The 23,061-nt window shown below is 45.5% G+C and overlaps 1 protein-coding gene across 3 annotated transcripts in view; it reads right to left on the bottom strand.

Annotated features, from left to right (window-relative positions):
• SYNE2 (spectrin repeat containing nuclear envelope protein 2) overlaps positions 1–22,669 on the bottom strand; it is a 174,110-nt gene extending 151,441 nt beyond the window's left edge. For 2 of the 3 annotated variants that reach the window (XM_066188997.1, XM_066188995.1), the window contains exons 1-2: positions 16,941–17,077; positions 4,926–5,041 (exon numbers count right to left, since the gene is read on the bottom strand). In XM_066188997.1, the coding sequence (XP_066045094.1) occupies positions 4,926–5,004 (79 nt within the window). In that variant the 5' untranslated portion in view covers positions 5,005–5,041; positions 16,941–17,077. Of the gene's footprint in view, positions 1–4,925; positions 5,042–16,940; positions 17,078–22,635 lie in introns of those variants that run through there. The other variant, XM_066188996.1, reaches the window with a different exon arrangement.
• Between the last annotated feature and the right edge of the window lie 392 nt (positions 22,670–23,061).

Below are 23,061 nucleotides of genomic sequence, written 5' to 3' on the forward strand. Positions count from 1 at the left end.
TAAACACTTAATGGATTTTTTAAATCGTTCTGGTTAAAGGAAAGAAAGTGTAGCTGCCATAAGCAAGTGGCCTCAACAGATGAGACATCCAGTTAAAACAAACAAAAAAAATGGGTAAGAATTATTTATTTACCTGACCTCTGGATGAATTAAGAGGGTCCCCAAAAAAAAAAACCCCTTTACTCAGAGATGAGTACAACCTATTAAAAGGTGTGCAACAAAACCTATCCATATATATCCCCATATTTGCAATTTCACTTGAAGAAAAATCATTCATAAAGGATTAGATATAGCTGCATGACAGTTTCATTCATTTTTATCACTAAACTCTCTTCAAAAACAGTTCTCTTCAAAAACTCTCTTCAGCTTTAGCAACCACATTCCTGTATTATCATCCTTTGGGCTGCAGTAATAAACAGTAACACACACACAGATTGATAAGTGGAGACAAAAATTAGGACCCCTGCAGCTAATTAACCAGTGAAAGAGTAAGTACATGTCCCAAACTCCAAGAGCTAAAACACACTCTCGTATTTCAATTAGCAAAGCAAGCATGAAAAGAAAAGGGAAAACAGTTCTGCACAGGCTTGGTGGGAAGCATCACACACGGGGTCTGTTTGCTATCCCAGGAAAGACGGGAAGGATTTGTGCACGGGACGGGAAATCGAGGTTGAATCCTCCCACAGGTAAAGAGATTTACGTTCCAAAAGCAAAAAATAATCCATCCCAGAGTGCCACAAACCCTGCAGAGTTCCTGCTGCAGCCGCGCATTCCCCTCGCTGCAATCCCGCACTCCTGCTCAGCAGCAAAGCATGGCTCCAATTCCAACAGCTCCCAAGGCACTGCCAGGGAAGCCCTTCTCTTACCAAGCAGGTGATGTCCGTCATCTCAAGTAGCCAAAGGCAAATCTGGACGTTGACTGTGCCTCTTCAGTTCACAGAAGGACGAGCACCAGGCTGGACCCCTCTCTAGGGCCAGCCCATGAAGCAGTGATGGGAGGGAAACACAGGAGGAGGAGACAGGGCAAGGATCCTGCCTTATTCCTCCCATGCTCATTGCCAGCCAAGCCCTGAGCTCCTGCCTGCCCCATCCTACACCAAAAGGGACTTCAGGTTTCAATGATGGCCCGAGGTGCAATGAAGCATCTCCCTGACAAGCATCCTCTGTTCACCAAAATGTTTGCAGATTGCCTGGCAGCAGAAACCCTTTCTTTAAGTATTCTCCTACTGGATATAGCCATAACAGGTCCAGCTCCAGGCTTTGCACCTGCACTTTTCCATGGCTGTGCAAGGACACAAAGCAATCCTGCAGATGCTCTAAGTTGTGCTGCATCAGAAAACTGCAAAGAAGCAGAGAGGTGCTGAAGGAAAGGGCCCAGATAATGTTGACCTTAATCTGATTAAATTTCATTATGACATCTGGGACAGAGGGAAGGGAAAAAAGAAAATAAAAGAAGCCTGCCAGTTCCTGACATCATGCATTTTCATAGCAGTTTCCATTTTCTTGGCAGGGAGGGAAGGGGTAACTATTACTCTCATCTGGATATCAGCTTGAAAACTGGTAATGGTTAAAGAGCAATATATAAATCTGAAAGGATCCATATAAAAGCGTTTATATTCTTGCAGCTTTTTGCTTCAGCCTCATGATTTTGTGACTAGCTTTACCATTTGAAAATGTCTGGAGATGGGGGCATTAAAAGCACACTGCTTTCATTTCTTCAGCTATTTTCTTCATGTTTTTTAAGTCTGCTTAAAGTAATTAGCCAACAAGAAAGATGCACTGAGAACAAAGCTACATTATTACCTATTTTCCAGTGAATTTCTTTATGGCATCTTCTAGGCCAAACACTATTAAGGAATGTTCACCCCTGAACACTCTTCTACCTAAAAACTCACTAATAAGCTTTTACACTATTAACCAACTAGCCATAAATTAACAGGAATTCTATAATAACTATAATTACTAAGTAGTAAACTCTGCACTAATTACTTAAAGGAGATTGTTCTTTCCCTCTTTTCCTTATTTTTCTTCCCAGAAGTGCTGTCCTCACAGAAGACTGTAACTTAAATAGCAGTCAAACATACCTAAAATAACATACCTACATATGGTAGGGAACGAAAAAAAAATATAAAGGTAATGTTTTTGTTACATTTTTTTAGGCCTAAACTTCACAAAGTTATATGACCAAACCAGCTGACATGTTAAGTTGATTTTGCCCTAATTAACCAGACTGGAAAAGTGCTCTATCCTCATGGGATGCCTTTCAGGAATAATGGAAGGTTAGATCACAAAGAATAAAAAAGCAGATTAAAAAATATCTAGAATACATGCAGACTAGATCTCACCCCTGCTTTTTCCTTTATGCACATCTCCTGTTATGCCGTGTATTATACAATGCTGGACATATTCTTTGAAGCTATATCCCAGCATTTTAAAAAAGGAGATCAATATCAAGTTTTACATCCATCTGCTGTCACACAAAACGTAAGCTGCTTCTCTGATAGGTATAAGCAGCTACTCCTTGAATCTGAAATTTCTCCAACACTTCCCCAGGTGGACTTGAAGATTTAAAGCAATCAATGTCACCGGCTGCTCCATAAATCTCGTCTCGAGATTCCTATTAATGGAAAAACCTGTTTCCTTGAGTGACCCTATTCTTCTTATTTGACCTTTGCTACCACAGATCTGTGAGCAGGGCTGCTAATGGTCCCTATATGTCATGTCAGGGAGCGTGTCTTTGGTGCTTCCTCACAGCTGTATTGCCATTTGCTTGTTTGACCCTGAGCAGACGCTGCAGCGCCTCAGCTCCATACGCAAAATGTGTCAGTACCATTTGTTGTGTCTTCAATCACTACAAAAAATTGCTCCTGTCACTTCTAAGGGATGTCTCCTGAATGTTTTACAACAGCCAGGCACAGGCAGCTTGGGCACAAGATTTGCAGGGTGTTCATTTCGGCATAATGTCAGAGCTCCATTTCTTACAGGAAAGAAATACATTTCAATTTTGCCAAGCAGGGCTCCTTCAATGAGATACTGACCAAAAAACTTAATTGTTATTCAGTACAAACACCAACCTGACTTTTCAGGGGAAAAAAAGAATTTGAAAGTAGACCCCAGTCCTAAAAATTGCATGTAACTTCAAATCCGCCTTCAAGCTAGAGAGTGTTTTCCAAATCTGTTTCACAACAACAGCCATCTCAGCCTTTCTACCCAAGGCTGAGTTTGACTGGCACAACAAATGTGTGTCTGACAAGCTGGGCTCGGTGCAAAAGTCAGACTAGCTCCTGTCTGCTACAAGCTTTTGCTTGTTCTCCTGAAAATGCAATACTGAGGCAAAACGGAAGAAAATTCACCACTAAAGACACTTGGCTTTAGACCACTATTAACACTCACTCGTCGAAACACACGGCTTCAACAACAGTATTAGTGCAAATATGGATCACAGAAGTGACTTGACAGAATATTCTTTTGCACCATCTGTTTTCAACATATTTGCTCTCAAGCAAGCACCACAGAAATTTCATTGCAAGGGAGCTAAAAGGAAATAGCTCTGTGGAAACAGGAGTTAGCCCATCCGTTCTAGCATAACCAGGCTCTGAACACATCAAAAACAAGCTTTTCAGCAGGGCCCCTCCTTGATAGTCTTCAGGAATATGTTCACAACAAAGTCAACCTTCACAGAAAATTCTTACAGAAGGAAACTCAACATATGAGTAAGGAAAACTCAAAAGTTCTGAGAGGCCAGGTCAGATGCACTCATCATCATTTAACTGATGCCATTAAACTGAAATAATTAAAAATCACCACTGAGTGCTTCCTTAACAAGTTATAACACATGACAAGAAAGAACCAAAGACTTGTTGACCCATAAGAAATTTGTTTAGAAGCCACAAAAATTATCCCCACTTGTGGGGAATATAGTAGTTAAAAACAAAAAAGAAAAGAGAAAAGAAAAGAAAAGAAAAGAGAAAAGAAAAGAAAAGAGAAAAGAAAAGAAAAGAGAAAAGAAAAGAAAAGAGAAAAGAAAAGAAAAGAAAAGAAAAGAGAAAAGAAAAGAAAAGAAAAGAGAAAAGAAAAGAAAAGAAAAGAGAAAAGAAAAGAAAAGAAAAGAGAAAAGAAAAGAAAAGAAAAGAGAAAAGAAAAGAAAAGAGAAAAGAAGAGAAAAGAGAAAAGAAGAGAAAAGAGAAAAGAAAAGAAGAGAAGAGAAGAGAAGAGAAGAGAAGAGAAGAGAAGAGAAGAGAAGAGAAGAGAAGAGAAGAGAAGAGAAGAGAAGAGAAGAGAAGAGAAGAGAAGAGAAGAGAAGAGAAGAGAAGAGAAGAGAAGAGAAGAGAAGAGAAGAGAAGAGAAAAGAAGAAAAGAAAAGAAAAGAAAAGAAAAGAAAAGAAAAGAAAAGAAAAGAAAAGAAAAGAAAAGAAAAGAAAAGAAAAGAAAAGAAAAGAAAAGAAAAGAAAAGAAAAGAAAAGAAAAGAAAAGAAAAGAAAAGAAAAGAAAAGAAAAGAAAAGAAAAGAAAAGAACTTCATTAAGATAGCTCAATGCAACTACCTAATTGTCAGCAAATTCAAAACATGGAAACTAATGAACTGGCCTGTTTTCAAGCTGCTGGTTCTTTTGAAAACAGTTTACACCAACATGTATTCTGAGTAACAAAGTATAAGAACCAGTGAGCACATCAGTACCAAAAAAGGCAACTGATCTGAAAATATCATGAGAAAGTACTACAAGAGCTTATCTGTCATTTCCCTGCTGAAGCCTCTCTCCTGAGACACAGAAACATCTGCAAAGAAGCGCAGACATGAACTAACTACACTCACCATAACCCCAGTTTAAACAGGTTTCTCAGAATTCCCTTCAACTTGCACACACAGTCACAGATTTTTGACAAAAAATCTGAATTAAAAAGGCACGGAAAATTTCAGTGACTTACCTTGCAGCGTTAGATGGAGATCATCTATTTCAGAGGAAGCCTGCTCCTCTGTTGATGCAGATGACTGCGGTGATGCCATACTGAATCCTATGGAGAGTCTTTAATCAATTTCCAAACTGAAATTAAAAAAAAAAAAAAAAAAAAAATTAAATTTTTTTAAAAAATCAGTACATACAGTTTTACATAAAAATTGATGATGTCCAAGGATGATGTGGCACCACGATATGCATTTTGTTTTGGGTTTTCTTCCCTTGGTCAGCTGTTTCCTTTGTTTATACAGAATAAAGTGACTGTTCCTACTGCAGGAACCCCAGCTTTGGTCCTTTGACTCTTTTTTAACAGTGGCCAGCAGCACTCCACAATACAAACCAGGATCCCAGTGGGTCTTGCCATGAAAACTAAAGCATCAGGATTAAGAAAATTCAAACACTGTTACTTTCTTTGAGAAAGCCAAGGTGACAAAAGCCCACAGTGCCTTCTGCAGACTGGTAGGTGCCAAACCTCATTTTTTTAATCCTTGTACCTTTCAGATCTCCCATCCTGCCTGGATAATTGTTTCATAATGGAAATAATTCAGGCAGAATCTGCAAAGATTAAGGTGAAATGAAAAAGTAGCAGTTATTACATGAGAATCAACACAACTGCTGTCTCTGGTACTTTGTTACTCCTCAACCACCATGAAGGAGTTTCTTTTTCCAACTCCTCCATTTTCCTCTCCCTGGATACATCCCCTATCTCTAATGCAACTTTTGAAAACAATATGCTGTATCTTCCTTTAAAAACTACAAGTGTTCCTCATTCTGCAGTAATGTTCAATTTGCCACTGTAGGAAGAACTGGATGCTTAAGACAGAGACTTATTTTCATCAAGAACCCAGCAGTTAAACAAATTCAAACAGAAATTAAGCCGCATATTAAATAAGGGCTCCCTCTTAAACAAGCTTTGTTACCTACACAACTGTAACCTTTTCACCAGAAACACAAGGATTTCCACACCATATATTAACAACTCATCCACCAAGTATATGTCAAAATAAAGGGCGTGAGTAGATGAGTCAGGAAATACAACACTAAGGAATGCCAGAGAAATTCTTACATCCATTCCCTTGTGCAGATGAATCATGAGGCAGCCTTTGTTTACTCCACTCTATACTATTTTTCCTCACTCTCAGCCTCCTTTGCTGAGCAGAAAGGAGAACATGCATTCCACGAGGAGCTCTTCAATATTTTTACTTTCCTCACCCTGAACAATGTGCGTCCTTGTGCTTCATCCAAGAGCTGCTCTGATGACAAGATTATGGAGTCCCTCACAAGATTTTCTGTGGCACTCATCACTCTGGCATCTGAACACTTCACAAACATCAATCAATTCACATTTACAGCACCTACGTGAGACCAGGGGTTATTGCCCACATTTAGAACCACAGCTTGCTCTGGGCTGGAATGGACCATCAGTCCTGCCCCTGCCATGGGACATCACTTTACTGATGACAAGCAAAGGCCAGACAGAGAGAAAAAAGGCAACAAAACAAGCCTCTGGATTTCCAGAGAAATAGACATTAGTTCATATGGCTGAAGCACTGACTCCAACTCTTGCAGTGACCATGCAGCACTTCTGCAAGTCAACAACAACTTAGAGCTGCAGCTCAAGGCACAAGATTTGAGCAAGAGGGGAGTACTAGCTGGGGCAGGCGAAGGTCAGACCTATCTGGATAATCAAAAAAACCCCATATTTTGCAAGAGTTTGGCATGTTTAGCAATCAAAAACAGGAGGAAAAGGACTGATTTGATCTTTGGCTGGCACAAGAACATGATGATATAAACAAGCCAAGCCTTGAAGTTAGGATGGAAATCATAAGGTATCTAAATTAGCCAAGAAAGCCAACAAGATGTTGGGCAGCACAAACAAGGCACCAGCAGAGATAGAGAAGTCATGGTCCCATTCTGCTCAGCACTTGTCAGGACACCTGGAATACTGGGTACAGCTTGGGACCACACTGTACAAAATATTATGTGGACATGGTGGAGAGAGAAGAGCACAAAGATGACCAGAAGACTGGGAGGCCTGTGTGCGGAAATGGCTGAGAAACCTGGGTTTGGTGAGCCTTGAGAAAAGGCTGAGGGGAGACTTTATTACCATGTTCCAGTAATTAAAGGGTGCCCACAGAGAGGATGGAAACTCACTTTTTACAAGGAGTCACATGGAAAACACAAGGGGCAGTGGGTACAAGTTACTGCTAGGGAGATTTTGATTAAACACAAGAGGAAAATTTTTCACAGAACAATCACTCATTGGATTAATCTCCCCAGGGAAATGGTGCATTCTACAACATTGGCATTGTTATGATTTGACAGGGCAGGATGCTGTGCCATCTTGTCTGGACCATGCTTTTAGCACAAAATATTGGACAAGATGGTCCTTGAGGTCCCTTCCCACCTGGAATTCTATAATAAATACTGGGCTCTTAAAGAACTGAGGATGGGCAATGGATGAGCAAGAATCCAGTGCTCACAGCTACGCTGCCTATGCCCAAGGCAAAGCAATCTTTCCTGGGAGACTCCCTTTTTTTTTCTCTCAAGATTAAACAATACAAACCCTAAGTCGGAAAAGGCAAAATTTCAGGTGGCCTTAGTATTTTTTGGCTATGACTAAGTCTTGCATTTGGTTTTTTGATCACCACCTTGAAGATTATGACAAATGGCCCAAGTGGGAAGTATGTAAGCAAACTCCCAAACAATGGAAACTTACGTATCTGTTCAACTTCAAAGCATCCACATTTGAGATGACTACACGGGCAGAGCCAATTTATGTTCAACCAACTTGCATGATGCTAGAGTCACTGGGACCACAGTCCAGAGAAAGGGAGCAGGATTCGGCATTAAAATTCCGTTATAATAACAGGAAAGTATGCAAGATCCATGAACAACTGTGATGGACATTTCATAAACAACACAAAATATATTTTTAACCTTTCTGTGACTGTTCCTCCTCTGTCCCTAACCTCCGCTAGCTACAGCAACAAGACAGCATGTTGTCTCCTTTTATGTGCTTGCACTACACTTTATGTGATGGGACCCCAATCTCAGTTCAGATCTCCAACCAGTAAAGTAGTTAAAGCTAATAAAACTTCCAGGATTTCAAAGCAGAAAGTATATTAAGGTCTAAAGCAGGAATAAACTTTAATCATTACTTATTAATTAATTAACTTAAATTACAGCACATGATCACAGAACATATATAAGTAAAGAAAAGCATATGCTCTTATATTCTTTTAAAGTCAGCTTCTGGCCTCCTTCCCAAAAGGATGGGAAATTTTAAACTTTTTTCTTTAAACACAGACATCCACTCAACAAATCCACAGTGCAGGTTATAAAGACACACAGCTAACACCAGGTAAAGTTACGCTAAAGCTTTTATGTCCCTCAAAACCTCAATTCACCATTCAGCACAGCAGATGCATTTTGCCCTGCCCCAACAGAAGACTCCACGGCCGCTTTGAAGGGGAGACACAAACACAGTCCTGGAGGACACACCTGCAAGGATTAGTCTTCTTTAAAAGGTACAAGGTACAGATTGTCTGAGAAGGGATTATATAGGGATGATATGACTGCTTTGTCCTCCTCCCTGCCCCAAATTTCATTCAAATACAGCTGCATTATTAACTTTAATGATATCGTTACAGCCTCTGAAGAGTCTAAAACAATCAAGCTCTGAAGAGTCTAAAACCAACAACCAGCAATGGTTTTCATTGGCAGTAGGAAGGATCATCTTTTCTACTTCATATTTTAGACAGTTATTTTGTTTCATAACAACTCAATCAACTGCAGAACTAAGTCAATCCCTTCCTCTCTAAAAAATGCTGGACAACTAGGAAATATATACCCACAGTGTTGAAAAATAAATCAAATGTTTTCAAACCACACTTTGTCAGTGGGGATAAAAACAAAGGTGAAGGGAATGACCCTGTCTTTCCCTCTCTCTGCAGAGTCTAGCATTAATGTAGGAAAGCATTAACTGCTTACACCTTGGGATAGCCTGTGAAGTATCAAAGAGGCAGCTTCCAGGCACACTGGGATGTTACTTCCAGTGGATTCATTTCCTGTGAATTAATTTATGTGAATTGCACCAGAGCTGTTCTGCAAGCTCATCTTTTCTTCAACACAGGATAAAAAAAGTTGTACAAGAAAGGTGCCATTAGCAATGTCCTCCTGTAGAAGAAAGCTTTCCAAGATGTTCTCCAAAGGGGCAAATTCTTGGTCACCTGGGCTCAATCTGGAGCTCAAATGATTAAACCATCAACAAAAGCTTTCCTTGTGCTGAGGGCACTCCTAAGACTCAAACTCTTCTTCCTGTACCTCTTTAGCTATTTCCACAACAGGCACCTAAAAAATTGGTGGAAATTGTATCAGCACAGTTGTATCACATCAATTCTACTGTAATTTCCCTTCCTCTACCAAAATCAGCTGATACTTGCCAGCAGATTGCAGAAAATCCTGGGCATTAACATACATACATCGGCACACTGATAAGAAACCTAAGAGCAAGTAGCAGACTGCAAATCTCAAGGAACTAACCTGAAAATAATCATACCCAGGCTTTACATTCCATTATCATAAGAATAGACAACAGTGATTTAAATACCTTGTCTCCAGCGAGGCTTAAGTCCTAATGAGACCTAAGAGATGCTCTTCTTAAGCAGGGTCTTTATAAGGACATTCTTGTCTCAGAAGAAAGGGTGAAAAAAGTTTCAGATGGATTTAGAGGATTCATTAGAAAGGATTTCACAGCCTTAACATTAGTTCAGATCAGGGTGGTTTGCAAACCTTGGCTTTCAGCTATTCCAAGTACTGCAGATGGTAAGATTCCACGGCATGGAAAACCCAGCAGTTACACAGCACGCTCCTTAGGGTTAAACCACTGCCATCTTCAAAAAGCAATGCATGTAACTACAGCTAAAACAGCAAATGGGTATTCCATCAATAAATTTAAAGCTATCTCTACAAAGCAGCTATTCAGGAAGCAATGTAAACTAGTCCGTGTGATTTCCACACTGTCCCAGGTAAGAGCATTTTCAGTCCCAGAGTTCATGGCTAACTTGTGCATGTCCCAGCACAGATGTACCCTCACGGCCCTCCCCAGGAGCCAATCTTGAAAAATCATACACCATGAAATTAGCTCAGTTTTGCCCTCCTTGAAGCTGAAAGCAGCACATACCTTGCAAACAAGCCCAGCTAGAGCTAGCTGAATATTATAACCCACTGTTAGTAAATCCCTGCTTCATTGGTTTTGCCTTTGGAGATCCATGCCCCATACTTTCCCAATTATGTTGGCTACATGCTTTCCACCGGTGTTGCAATAGGAATTACAGACATCTTTTCATGGCATCTCCAACCACTTGTTTTTACTTTTCCTCCTTTGAAGTGCCACTGATTATTTATGACCCACTCAGGGACTCAAAGACCTGCCCTCCATAGAGGCCTCTCCATGTAAACTGAAAACTGTTCCTAGCAACAGATTATTATTACTCATGCACTGAGCCAAGCCAACACCATGAACAGAAACAGCAGATTTTTATCTTTGCTGAACCAATCCAAAGGAAGTAGAGCTCCACAATGCTGACCAACTGAAGACCCTTTCCTTTTTGGCTATTAACAAAGATCTCTGTTTATTTTAGATTCAGAGAGAAGAAGCAGCATTCAGAGGTGCCAGTCTTGAGCCTTGCAAAGTGCTTCTGAGCCACCTTTTTGGTAAGCTAATTTTCTGCAAGCTTGACAGAGCCTCCCTAAAGGCAAATTGTTGGCATCCACATCATGACCCCATGACCTAAATAATTATCACAGGAAACCCCACATCAAGTTGGTTTGGTTTTCACTCTTTTATATTTTGTTTTCCTATCACTTCTGATGTACTCACACTTCTATTAAGCCTGAGAAGTTCACACAGCACTTCAGTTTGATGGTCCCGCTCTCTCCTCAAGACTTCACTTACAATGGTTTCACCATGTTTTCACTCAGTGGTGGGGAAAAAAAGGATGTTAAAAGGATGCATTTTCTATCATCTTTGCATTTAAATACTCCTTCTTTTTTTCTACAATCCTACTCTAAACTGAAGTTCATCCTTTCCACCTTCAAAGCGCTTGCCAACATCGCTCTTCTGGACCATCTCACATTGTACCACGCTCCCAGGTGGAATGTGATCACACAGAAAACATGCTGATCCCCCTCCCTTCAAAGCCAGATCCTCAGGAGGCAAAAATCAGGACAGTATCATTGATAGATCTACCCTGACTTACCCTCTTGAGGAACTGACAACTCCTCTATGTCTGGCAGACAAAAAATTAATTGTCATTATCCAGTATGCAATAATGACATTCTCTGTGCTTCCCTGGAGGAAGAAAAATGCTTCCATTAGGTTTCCACCCCTTTGAAAGTGATACAGAAAAGAGGCTATAGCCTCCTGATCCTACGTAACACCCAACAGCAGTCAGATGGGTATCAGCCAGTCTTAATAAGTGGAATTAGTGCATGTGGCATCAGAGAGACTCTGCACTGCCTGGGATGAAGTTGAAATAAACCCAGCCTTGCGTACTCCTATGCTATCAGTAGCTGGAGGTGAAAGGATCGAAAAGAGAAAAGCTTGGAAAAGGCTGAACAACTCTGCTCAGGCAGAAGCAAGCCAAGACAACATTAGATATATCTGCAAGACACCAGGCCTAGAGAACATAAGATCTTCAGGAGATTCAGAGCAGGACATGAAGCTGCACCCCACTGCCACAGAAATTATCCTGTCTCATGTGACCCGATGCTCTGGAACCAAGTGGACAAGTAAGGACTCCTCTAAAGAAGAGCTGCAAGACCAAGGCAGCTCGTGTAAGTTTATTTATGACAAGCAGCAGCAGTACATTTTTGTTATCCAGGGACTTCCCAGTGATCTATTTATAGTTTTTGAAAATCAGCCAGGAGAAGCATATGAGTATACAAAAGCCACACCATTTTTAAGGACAGCAAATGTTGCTGGTTTGTCTGTGATTTACACATCAGTAACACTTCCTGTTAGAGAAGCACAATGGATCTTCTCATTCTGTTAATCAATTTTAAAACACTGTTAGCTAAGTGTCTTTCTCGACCTTTTCTCTTTTTTGGGGGGTAGTAATATATCAGTCATCCTGGTACAATTACACAGTTTGAAAACTGCGCTAACTCCGTGTTGATGTTAACACACACACAGAGAAATGCTTTTGTTAACAGAGCTAAGCCTTGCTCACACAGTCACAAAGGTTGACCCATAGAGGTGCACGATGAAATTACTTGCCCTCAGAATATGAGCCCATCTCACACTTACCTGTTCCCAAGTGGGAAGGCAGAGCCAAAGCGCACTGACTAAAATTGCAGAAACAATTCAGCTTTCAACCAGTTTCCAAGATTTTCCATACTGTTAATAAATGCAAGAACTGCTCAGGACTTAAAATCACAGTTGTTAAGGTAAAACAGAGGAGTGTTGAATGCCTGGAGGCTCAGGAGGCTGATGCCATACGCCTCGATCACCCCAGGGTCCACTGCTGTGCAGGAAGCCAAAACCACCATGGTGACTTCATGCCTCCATCAAGTTGAGGGCTTGGGCACAATTCAGTCTCCAAAACACAAACCCCATGAGCACACCCTGGCCCAAAACTACCTGTGCAATGCCCAGAAGCCTCCAATGACTCCCAAAAAGCCATGTCATTGGAACAGTGTGTTGCTGTGAGGCCAGAATGGAAGAGTTTTTCCAGAGCAGGGGTTGGTCTCACACTCCCCCGCCAGCCAGAGCAGCCCCAAGGCCGCTTCCCGCAGATAACGGGGCTGTGGGGAAGGGTTATCACAAAAACAACACGAGGAACAGGGGCTGGCTCCAGATCCACGCTGTACCTGGGAACTGCATCCAGCGCACAAACACAACCTCCTTCTCCTCCTCCGCGCCGGGCGAAGCAGGAAAGCAGGCAGCAAGACGGCAATCGCTGTCATTTCACTCCCACAAGCCTTCCTCCCTTTTCCCACGGCAGACAGCCCTACCTGGCCGCTTGCCGCGGCGAGCTGGGCTCAGGCTCAGGCTGTGGCCAGGCACAGCACGCAGTGGCCATGCTGAGCCTGGCCTGGCCTCCTGCGGGAAGGGGAAAGGGCGCAGCGCGGCCGGGCAGTGCCGGCGCCGCACACAGACCTCTGACCTTTGGCTGTGCAGCTCCCAGCCAGAGCCGCTGTGACACAGCTCAGCTCAGCACAGCCCCTCCTGGCCCTGAGTCACACTGTACAGTAGGGAAGGGATGGGATCTGCAATCACAGAGAGCTTTAGCTCTCATGCCTGATTGGAACAAACTGGGCAACACTGCCTACCCTAACCAAGCAAGAAGCATTGCAACAAGTTGTTCTTATTTACAAGCATTTCCTTCCCCTCCCTTGGATTGCAGTTGAAAGTCAGTGTTTTAATCCAGACTCACAGGCACACTGGAACCACTTTGCATGGTAAAGGTATTTAAAACAGCAATTTATAACAACTACACCTGCTTGGCATTAATGGCATGACATTCATGAGGAACAGGCTCCAAGTAATATTCTGCCTTTGAAGGAATAAAAATGTTTCCTTCCCACTGCCTTCCCAATTCCCTTTTTCCCCAAATAAAGGAAACAGTTAGATGGTTAACAAACACATTATTCTGTGGGGCAAAGCTCTCCTAAGCAATAAAAGGCCTGGAGTTTCTAAATTAAATCATAACACTGTTCAAACAGACCTTCCCGAGGAGCAGTAATCTGCTCTTTCAGGAAGTTAGGAAAAGAGAAAGCCACTAGGGATAGTGGCAATCTGAACGCAGGAGTTTCCACTAAAGCAGGGACTTGTTCTGACTGAGCAGAATCCCTGGAAGCAGCAGAGCAATGTTTGCACAACAGACCTCGCAGACGGAGCCACTGACGGCGCTGGGAAAGGGGAGGAAAGTGAACTGCACCGTGGATTTGGGAGCCAAAGAGAAAGGGCACGTCTCAAGCTAAACTCGTCTGCTTTGGCAATATTCCTGCAAGGATCACAAACTTGTTGTGACCACTAAATATAGCAGAGAAAACGACTACTGCAAGTAGCTCTGTCCGGCAGAGCTCACTGTTTTACGCGGGCAGAGTGAAAACACAAAAGAGATTTGTCAAGCAAATGGCAAACGAAGCTTGCCAAATTTGAAGGGCAAATTACAATTTAAATGATAGGTCCCAGCCTGGCAGCTGTGAATTCATCAGCTTCTCTCTCGAGCATGTCCAATCAAGGCTACAGCAATGCAAGCTACAATGCTTCCCCAGCACACCGCTCCTCTGACTCGCAGAGGCTGACTCTCCAAAGAATGAGTTTTTCATGTCCCTATAATTCTTCCAGCTGAAAATTCCCTTCAAAGTGCTAGTTCAGGGCCTTGTTCGTTTGTTTTATGCCTTCTGTCCCATGGACTTCAAGGTCTGTGGGCAGAGCAGCCTTTCTACAAGCACAGTCTGCACGTTTGCATGCCTGTGTTGGCTCTGCACACATGAAAGGGGCCCCTCGACGGTGCCATCTCCCACACTGACAGTGCAGGACCTTCTCCACTAAGAAAAGCACTTTCCTTTACCGCTTAAGACAAATAAAATATCTTTGCTTTTAAAGAATTAGCAGCTTTAAGGGAAAGAAAAAAACCCCACAAACTAAAATCTCTGATTTATAGCATTGTTTCAAGCTTGTAGAGTAACTTCTTCTGTGCAGGGAAAACATGGCCAAACACTGTTACTCCTGCCAGTGCTGATGCCAGAGAAGACCAAACAGCCAAAGGGCTCATAGAAAACCCAAGAGGAAGAACCTAATGTTGCACAGTAAACTGCTACAATAAACTGTTCTTGCTATACAAAATAAAAATATAAAATAAGGTGCAATTGCAAAGCCAAGTACCGCAAATTCAAAACAGCCCATATTAAAGGGTGTCTTACTTCTATCGTGCATTCCACTTCTGCACACTCAGGGTGATAACAGTCTTCCCATCCAAGTCTGAATCACAGGGTGTCCAGGGTGCTTTCTTGGAGAATCAGGATTTCTTACAATGCAGACAAACGAGGACAGATGCCCATGAGCCCCGTGCATCTCCCTCGCTGAAAGGCACCAGCACTACCGACACAAAAGTTACTTACAGACAGACAAGTCCAGTCAAGCACCAGAGGCTGTGTTGCGTAAGCAGAGCTGCTGCACCATCCTGTCCCGGGCCAGGCAGCACGGCCAGGGCCAGGCAGGTGAGGTAAGACATGAGCCAACTCCAGCCCGAGCCAACTCCAGCCCACCGAGGCGTGTCTCTGTACAGTTTTTAGGGACACACCTCTCCGAGTCACCATTCAGAACAAAACCCCAGCAGGGAGATGGCGTGTGATCACCAACACAAGCCCCTGGAACAGGATATGCTTCAATTTCCTCGCAATCCACACACTTGGCTTTCAGTACAGTGAACTCCCAGACTGGCTTCTCGCAGAACATTTGCAAGAAGAAACATGCTCAGAGTCACCTCTGAGCTTTGCCAAGGTGATGCCTTCACTCACCGACAATATCTGTAAAGTCACTCCAAGGCTACCTACAGCACTAGGAAGGCACAACTCCCCTCTGCAGGAACACTGTCTGCACACTAAATTGCACAGATACCCACTTCCACCCGCTTATGAACTCCTGAGGTGACCTGGATATGTAATTGGGAAGAAAATTCAGACTTTTCACCTCTTCAAAATGAAGCCGGTCCTGCTCTTGAATCCCTCTTACAATAACAAGCTTTGCTTTCTCCATCCCAGGGGTATTTCGTCACCAGCATTCCACCCAGTTTTGCATAAGAAACAACACTGCAAACAGTTTATCATACACTCTTTTTCTTTAAAAAAAAAAAACAAAAACCCCACCAAACAACCCTAAACCTGTCAGCCTGTGAACTGTGAAACCGCTTGTTCCAGTCCGAGCAGCTGAAGAAGCAGGATGACAATGCCAGGAAATACCTGGAATTGATCTTCAAAGTGTATTTTTGGAGACTGGCTTTTCTCCCAGCTCTTATTTAATAATTTGCTCTTTCCCTCCTCTCCCCAGTTGTTCTCTCCTGGGTCAAATTGCAATCTGTTTCGCCTCCTGGAGTTCACCCACAGACCCCCTAAGAAGAACTTCAGGAATCCAATTCTGGCTCAGACAACACGTTCTTTCTATTTCATGGCTATCATATTCTTTCTCATGTATCAAGATAGAATAGTCTGGTATTTGTCTAGAATCAGACGTGCACAGGATCCATTTAACACTCAGTACCTGCCTGTGCTTCATATCTCTGCTACACAAGCAAATTTCTTCAGCCCAGTCTCTCCCTTGACATTTAGCTCATTTAGCAAAACAAGTCTTTCTTCTGTGAACTAGTTCTCCACACAGGAGGAATTTTATCCTTAGCCTACCTGGTTTACCAGCACAGATCGGCTTTTGCTACAAGAGCTGGTGATTGCTTTTCCAGACTTCTAAATAACACAATGGTGGCAGCAACACCTCAGAAGTGACCGGGGAGTGGCTCCCTGAGGTTTGCATGTAGATTTACCTATTGCACGCTGTGGATGTGTCTGTTCAAAGTTTCCACACATCACCCAACCACCAGGGAATAGCCACACCTGCTGTCCTGGGCCACAACAAGACTGAACCGTTGGACATTTACCCCAAGGTTTAGGTGCCTGTGACTGAGAGCACACACACAGTCACCCCCACCAGCCTCGTGGGTGAACAACACGTCAGCATTGTGCCTGAACTATGGATTTTTGCAAGAGAAAAGACAAGGAAAGGAGGATGAGCCTCTGTAATTTTGCAAAAGGTTTCCAGCCAAATGAAGTGAGTACCTACTAGGTGCTGTCCACCACTGAGAGCCAGTGCCAGCCTTGCCCCCGGGAGTGCAGCAGATTGCAAGGCAGCTGCAAGGTGCTCGGAAGGAGCACACCCCTGGGAGCCCAGAGTGTCCTCATTGCTTCCACCTCTGCCACTAACCTGATGTGCGACCTTGAAAACACCACTCTGCAAATCCCCTTCGGCCTCTTATTTAGAGCAGATTGTCAGGTCCAGCCCGAAGCTTGAGTGAGTCCAGGGGTGAAGGGTGGATTTAAACTGGATGTTGCTGTCTGCTCCCCAGTCTCAGGAACAGCCAAATACCTTACACTGCAAAACCAACACCGAGTCTGGTGGAAATGAGGACACTCAGAGCCCTCCTAGACGCTCTGCTGGGACATGAGACACTTTGGCCGAGATTCAGCTCTCCTGACACTAAACAGCCACAGGAGCAATACCTCTGTAAGTGCTCATTGTTTGAGCTCAGCAGAAACAATGGAGAGGAACAGGCACTTTTAGGGCAGTTTGTCCAGTGTATTTTTAGATATCCAACTCGGTGTGGATGAATCACGGCTCAAAAGCGTGTGCTCCTCTCCAGTGACTATGAAAGGAGTCTGGAGAACTGTCTCTCATGCAGATAGTTATGTTATAGAGTTTGGCAAGATGAACTGTGGCCTTTTAAGATGGGGTAAAGGAAGGAGATATAGCAGCACCCCCTCAGGTTACAGTGAAGTGAGAACACCCTCCAAGTGCTCTGTGTTTCCCTTCCCCAGAAACGCATTGTAACTAGATGATACACAACCACCTTCACCCTTGGACTTGCCTTTGCTAGAATTTAATTTAGTTATTGAACTTGAATATTTCACCAAATATTCCTGCAAGCAGAGCTGCACATTGCTCACAATTCAAGAGCCTCCAAGAAGCTGGACATGCTTCTTGTGAGTCAGCTTTCATTCCTTTCCCTGCATCATTTAGGTGGTTATTAACAACACAAACCCACACAACACAGAGGTCTCTAATGGAAATTGAACGGCACCCATGCCTCAAGTGTCTCTATAACCACTTCATGGATGGATGTACACAGGCTGTGTGTCACAGACCAGGGGGTCTCCAGCGTATTCCTTCCCCTCTCTGCTTAACCCTTTTGCTCCACCATTCACCAACTCCTGGTCTTTCTCCTGGCAACCAACAGGCCAGAAGATTCAGAAAGCAGAACCTTTTCCCGCAAACCTCACATTTCTGCCTCCTCCCGATACTTCCATGAAAGTAATTACAAGTGCTTTGTTTTCCATCTTAATTGTCATTTCCTTTGATAGAACTTGCAGCCCAAGTCTTAACGCTCAGATAACGAATACCATTCTTTTCTTCCTCATCCCTGGTCACAAACAGCATTGCTTGTACCAGGGTCAGCAGTTCCTTAAAAACCTCTCAAGCCAATCTGTGCAGCTGCATTGTGCAGGGAGTTATCAGCAGGCTGCAAGAAGGTTAGAAAGCAAACATGCCTCCCTAACCAAAGTTATGCCTGGAGTCAAAGCTCCGTCTGTGGGGAGATAACAGCCTGTTCTACACCAGCTCTCTCCCTCACACAGCTTTCTGCTGTGCACACAAGCTGGGCTGAACAGAAGGTTTAGCCCCGCTCCCTCTTCTGCCCCTGTCTTGGTCCCTCTGCATCTCCACAGAAGCAGATTGTTCCATCTCCTGCTCTGAGCAGTCACTTAGGTGATCTATAGAGGTTGTCTTCTCCCTCACCAACACCAGGAGCTGTGTGTGATCCATGAAGGTAGCAGGAAGCTGGCCAGTATTCTGCAACAGTATTTAATCTTCCCATCTGCACTCTGCAATCCTTTTGCAAAGAAAATGGTCTAAACATGAGGGGTCTCTGCCCTCTCAGAATTATCCCAAGTCAAAACACATTCCTCCTTCACAGTGACTACTTGCTATCAGCACCCTTCATGCTCTGCAGGATGCAAGTCAGTCCAGGAAGGGTAAGGCAGTCAAATTCATGTCCTATGGGATAATACATGCTGCATTTTATGACTCATAGTCCAGTAGCTATATGTTCTACTGCAGGTATAAACTCCTGCTCCTCCTGCAGGAACTGCATGCTGGCACAAAGAGAGTGGGGTGAACATTGCCTGTCCCTTAACATGGATATACCACATTTACATTTACATTTACAGCTGAAGTTAAAAACTCCCTCTGACCCAAGTCAGGTCTTGATCCCTCCTCTAGAGAGCAAAAATAGCAAAATCAGATCAACCTGCTCTGCCAGTGTCTACATGGCCACCTCTGCCTCAGTTACAGGAGTCCCCCACCCAAATCGTCCAGGGATGAAATTCAAGCAAGGAAAGATTAGGTGAGAGGTGTATGAAATGTCACCTTCCCTTTAATCACAGCTTATGGATCCATCCCAGAGCGTTACTCATGCAGTGCTCCACAGTCCACATTGTGTATAATCCCACTGCCTAATCCAACTACTTGTTCAAACAGGCACGTTGCTAGGAGTGGGTCCTTGCCATCACTGGGAGCATTCCTTCAAGACCACGTCCTCTCCCACATCTAGAAGTACCATTACAGCTCAGAAGAACCTGCAGGAAAGGTAGAGCAAGCGTGGTGCACACACAGCTCATCCCTCCAACAGGACACAGCCCATGGCCATCCTCTCCCACGCTGCCAGTCGTGTTGGGGAAACACTTCAGTTGTGGTAAGCAACAGATAAGCATCTCTGCACCGACACAGAAAAAGCATCTCAGCTGGCTGACTTTTAAAACCGGTATTTATTGTGCCTCAGGGAAGAAAATAAATTGGCTAAATGGGCTGAAAGGCACAGCTTCACTAGGAAGAGCTTGGATTGTCTCTTTGCATCTTTCGGCACAAACCCGGCCATTGAGAGCCCAGATCTAAAACAGAGCCGCAGTTGCTAAGAAAACAGCGCAGCAAACAGATGTCAGGAGATGATTCATGGAGTAAGGGCATATCCCTGTACTACAGATAAACCAAAATGAATGAGGCTCTTTATACCTGATCTCCCACGCTGGGCTTCCTCATACCCACTTTGGGACTTCTTATTTAGTTCCTTTCTATATTCACATGTTGAGGAAACTGAGCAGAGCTGAAGTCACTGTTCATGGAATAATTACTAGTAAAGGGGTTTTACAACGTGCATAATGAACTCAATAAATGGGTTAAACTGTGGGCCATTTTCCCCCTGAAACAATGCAACTTTCTCCCAAAGCATGCAAGTAACCTTTCCCAAAAACATATCACAAGGAGTAACATAAAAAACACAGATAAAAACTGCAAAGGAACAAACAGTAACTGGTTGGGACTTTTTTTCTTACTTTCTCTTTCACCATAAAACTTAAAATTAGCAGCTAGGGAGATAAAGCATTTTCAAGCTATTAGATCATTAGCCAGCAATGCATGCCGTTCCTGAATTACTTCATTGTGTCTGTGCTTAAAATCTTTGCCTGACAAATAAATAAAAAATAGCTGGCACACTACAGGACTGGTCAAGTGCTACTGACACCAACAAAATTCTCAGTTACTTTACTGAACTTTTCGTCAGATTGAACAGGAGAGAGATCAGCTCGTTTTTTAGAATCTCCAGAATCACTTAACATCTGGAGTTAGAAAGAACCCCCAAGGAGCATCCAAGTACAGTTCCTCTGCCCCTCTTAAACCACTACGCTCAAGTCTTAGCACTGCATATCAGCAGCACTTAAAATAGAATTTCCTGAGGGTATTTGTAAAGAATTGTTTAAATAAATGAACATTAATACATGTTTCTATAGAAAACTCAGGTAAAAAGGTAATTATCATTCATTACCATTCATTGGGAAGAAGGGAAGAATGAACATTAAGTTACACACTTCTGAAGAGGTACTTGTACATAATTTCACACTGGGGGGCCCAAACATTGCCACTGCACACATCAGTACATGGTGACACGTTATTGTGGTCACTGCTGGTGTTTCACCTCTAAATTCCAGCATCACCACCCATCCCTCTCCAACTCATCCCCACTGCCACCGCCTGCAGATGCCAGGGCTCCCTCTCCCCTGCCACCTCCTGCTCACTCCACACCACCCCATCCTCTCTTGCTCTGACACGCTGCCTTCTGCCTCGGAAATCAATTATTTAGGCTGCCCTGATTTCAGCGTGAGGTGGCCGTGTGTGCGGATACTGTTGTCGTGAGCAGAGTTAACAGCTGCCACCGCGCTCCTCCTCAGAGCTATACAGCCACCCCAGAAGTGGCTGGAGACCGTGACACAGCTCACCAGGCGCCAGCAGCCAGGCATGTTCCTTCTGCAGGAATTGCATTTCACACAGAGATGTAAACAGACGTGCCCGCCAAGCTACGGCTCTGCTCCCTCGGCCAAACAGAATAACGAGCCAGGACCCGCACGTGGCACTTACGGCTTCGTCTGTCTGTCCTGCAAGGGCAGATCACCCCACCCCGGGAGCTGAGAGGGAGGAACACCCGGGAACGACAGAAAGAGAGGGAGAGGACAGGCGGGACACAGGGAAAGAGGAAAGCAGAGGCATGAGGAGTACAGAGTCACAGACATTACAAAGGCTGCGAGAAACTCTAAAACTTGCTCAAAGTTTTCTCTCTGGAGATTCTGAGTAACTTGAGGAGAGTGCACCTGCTCTACTTCCTGATGCCTCCAGCAACTCTCAGGAGAAACAGAGAAGAACGATTCAGTTTTGGAGAGACAGGGATAGGACTGAGCCCAGGTTTAGTTCTGAAGGTGAAAGGAGGACAAAGAGCCTTCCCTTAAATCCACAAACACACACACAGAGCACCTGACACTAAGTCAGCACCAAGTTACAGACAGGGAGCCCCACGTGCGGCATCCCATGGGCTAGAATAACAGAGATCCGTAACAACTGCTCCGAGAGGAAGCAGGCGGCTGCCAGGAGCCCTGGAAAGATGGGAGGAAGGGAGGGAAGGCAGGAGGGAGGCTGGCAGCAAGGCGGGAAAGAGAAAGGAGCCCATGTGCAGCGGGAAGCACAGAGCGCGCGAGTCCTCAGCGGGCAGCGCTTCACCCAGGGCAGCAGCACCGGCAATAATAAAACACAGCGCAGGGAGGATGCCGGTGCCTCCTGCGGCCCCCCCAGAAAAGCAGTCGCTCCCTTATCCCGAGAACTTTGCCGGAGTAAGTTTGCACCATCAGCTCCCAAACACACAACCCAAGAGATACCGACGTTCCCAGCGGTACCCACGGCTCCCCGGGGGAGCGCCGGTCACCTGCCCGCACCCCCTGCGCGCTCCCCCGCTCCGGGACAAGCCGGCCCCGGGACAAGCCGGCTCCGGCCGGAGCTCCTCCGGCAGCGCGGCCCCCGCTCGGGGAGGGCAGGGCAGGACCGCGGGGGCGGGAGCTCGCTCCCAGCCCGTTCCAAGCTCGCTCCAAGCCCGCTCCCGCCACCGGCCGAGCCCGCCGCGCTCCCCGCGCGCAGCCCGGCGAACTCCCGCCGCTGCCCCGCCGCGGTGCTTTCCCCTTTTCCCGGCTTTCGCAGCGCTGGGAGAGGGGGGGACGCGCTCCGGGAGCGCGGTCTCTCCATCCGCGCCCCTCCCCGCGCAGCGATGTCCCGCGGGGGGCGCGGGCGGTGCCGAAGGTGCAGCCGGCACCGAGGGAACAAAGGCGGCGGCGGCGGGGAACAAAGAGCGGCAGGTACCGGCGCGGCGGAGGGCGCGGGCAGCGGAGCGGGGCGGCGGTACCGGCGGGCCGGGGCCATGGCAGGGGCCGGGGCCGGGGCCGGACCGAGCGGGCAGCGCCGCCGCTCCCGCACAAAGGCGCGGCCGGGCCGCGCCGCAACTTCCCTCGGGCGGGTCCCGGCGGGGCAGACTCACCGCGGGCGCAGTCCGGGCATCGGCGGCGGGCGCGGGCGGCGGTGGCGAGGGCGGGAGGGAGGAGGAGGAGAAGGAGGAGGAGGAAGGACGGGCCGGCCGCTCCCCGCCCCGGCCGCTGCCAGCGAGCGAGCGCGCTCCCCGCCCGCGGGCCGGAGGGCGGCGCGGCCGCGGCCCCCTCAGCCCGGCCCGGCCCCGCCTCCCCCGCCGGGAGCGGCCGCGGGTCTTCGGCTGCCCGGCGACAGGAGGGGACTGTCCTCACCAGCCTCGGCTTTGGCGTGCGGGCTTTCCCGGTGTTTTCCCTCCCGGCGCTTACCGGGACGGCGCTGTTCATCCCGCCCCTCGTGAGCAGCCGGGCAGGGCCACAGGCGCTCATGTGTCCATGTGCTTTAGAGTAAGGACTTGTGCTGGAAGTAAGAAAACCCCTGT

Source organism: Chamaea fasciata, unplaced genomic scaffold, assembly GCF_029207755.1.
Source record: "Chamaea fasciata isolate MVZ Bird 193981 ecotype frontalis unplaced genomic scaffold, bChaFas1.0.hap1 SCAF_7, whole genome shotgun sequence".
Taxonomy (NCBI): Eukaryota; Metazoa; Chordata; class Aves; order Passeriformes; family Sylviidae; genus Chamaea; species Chamaea fasciata.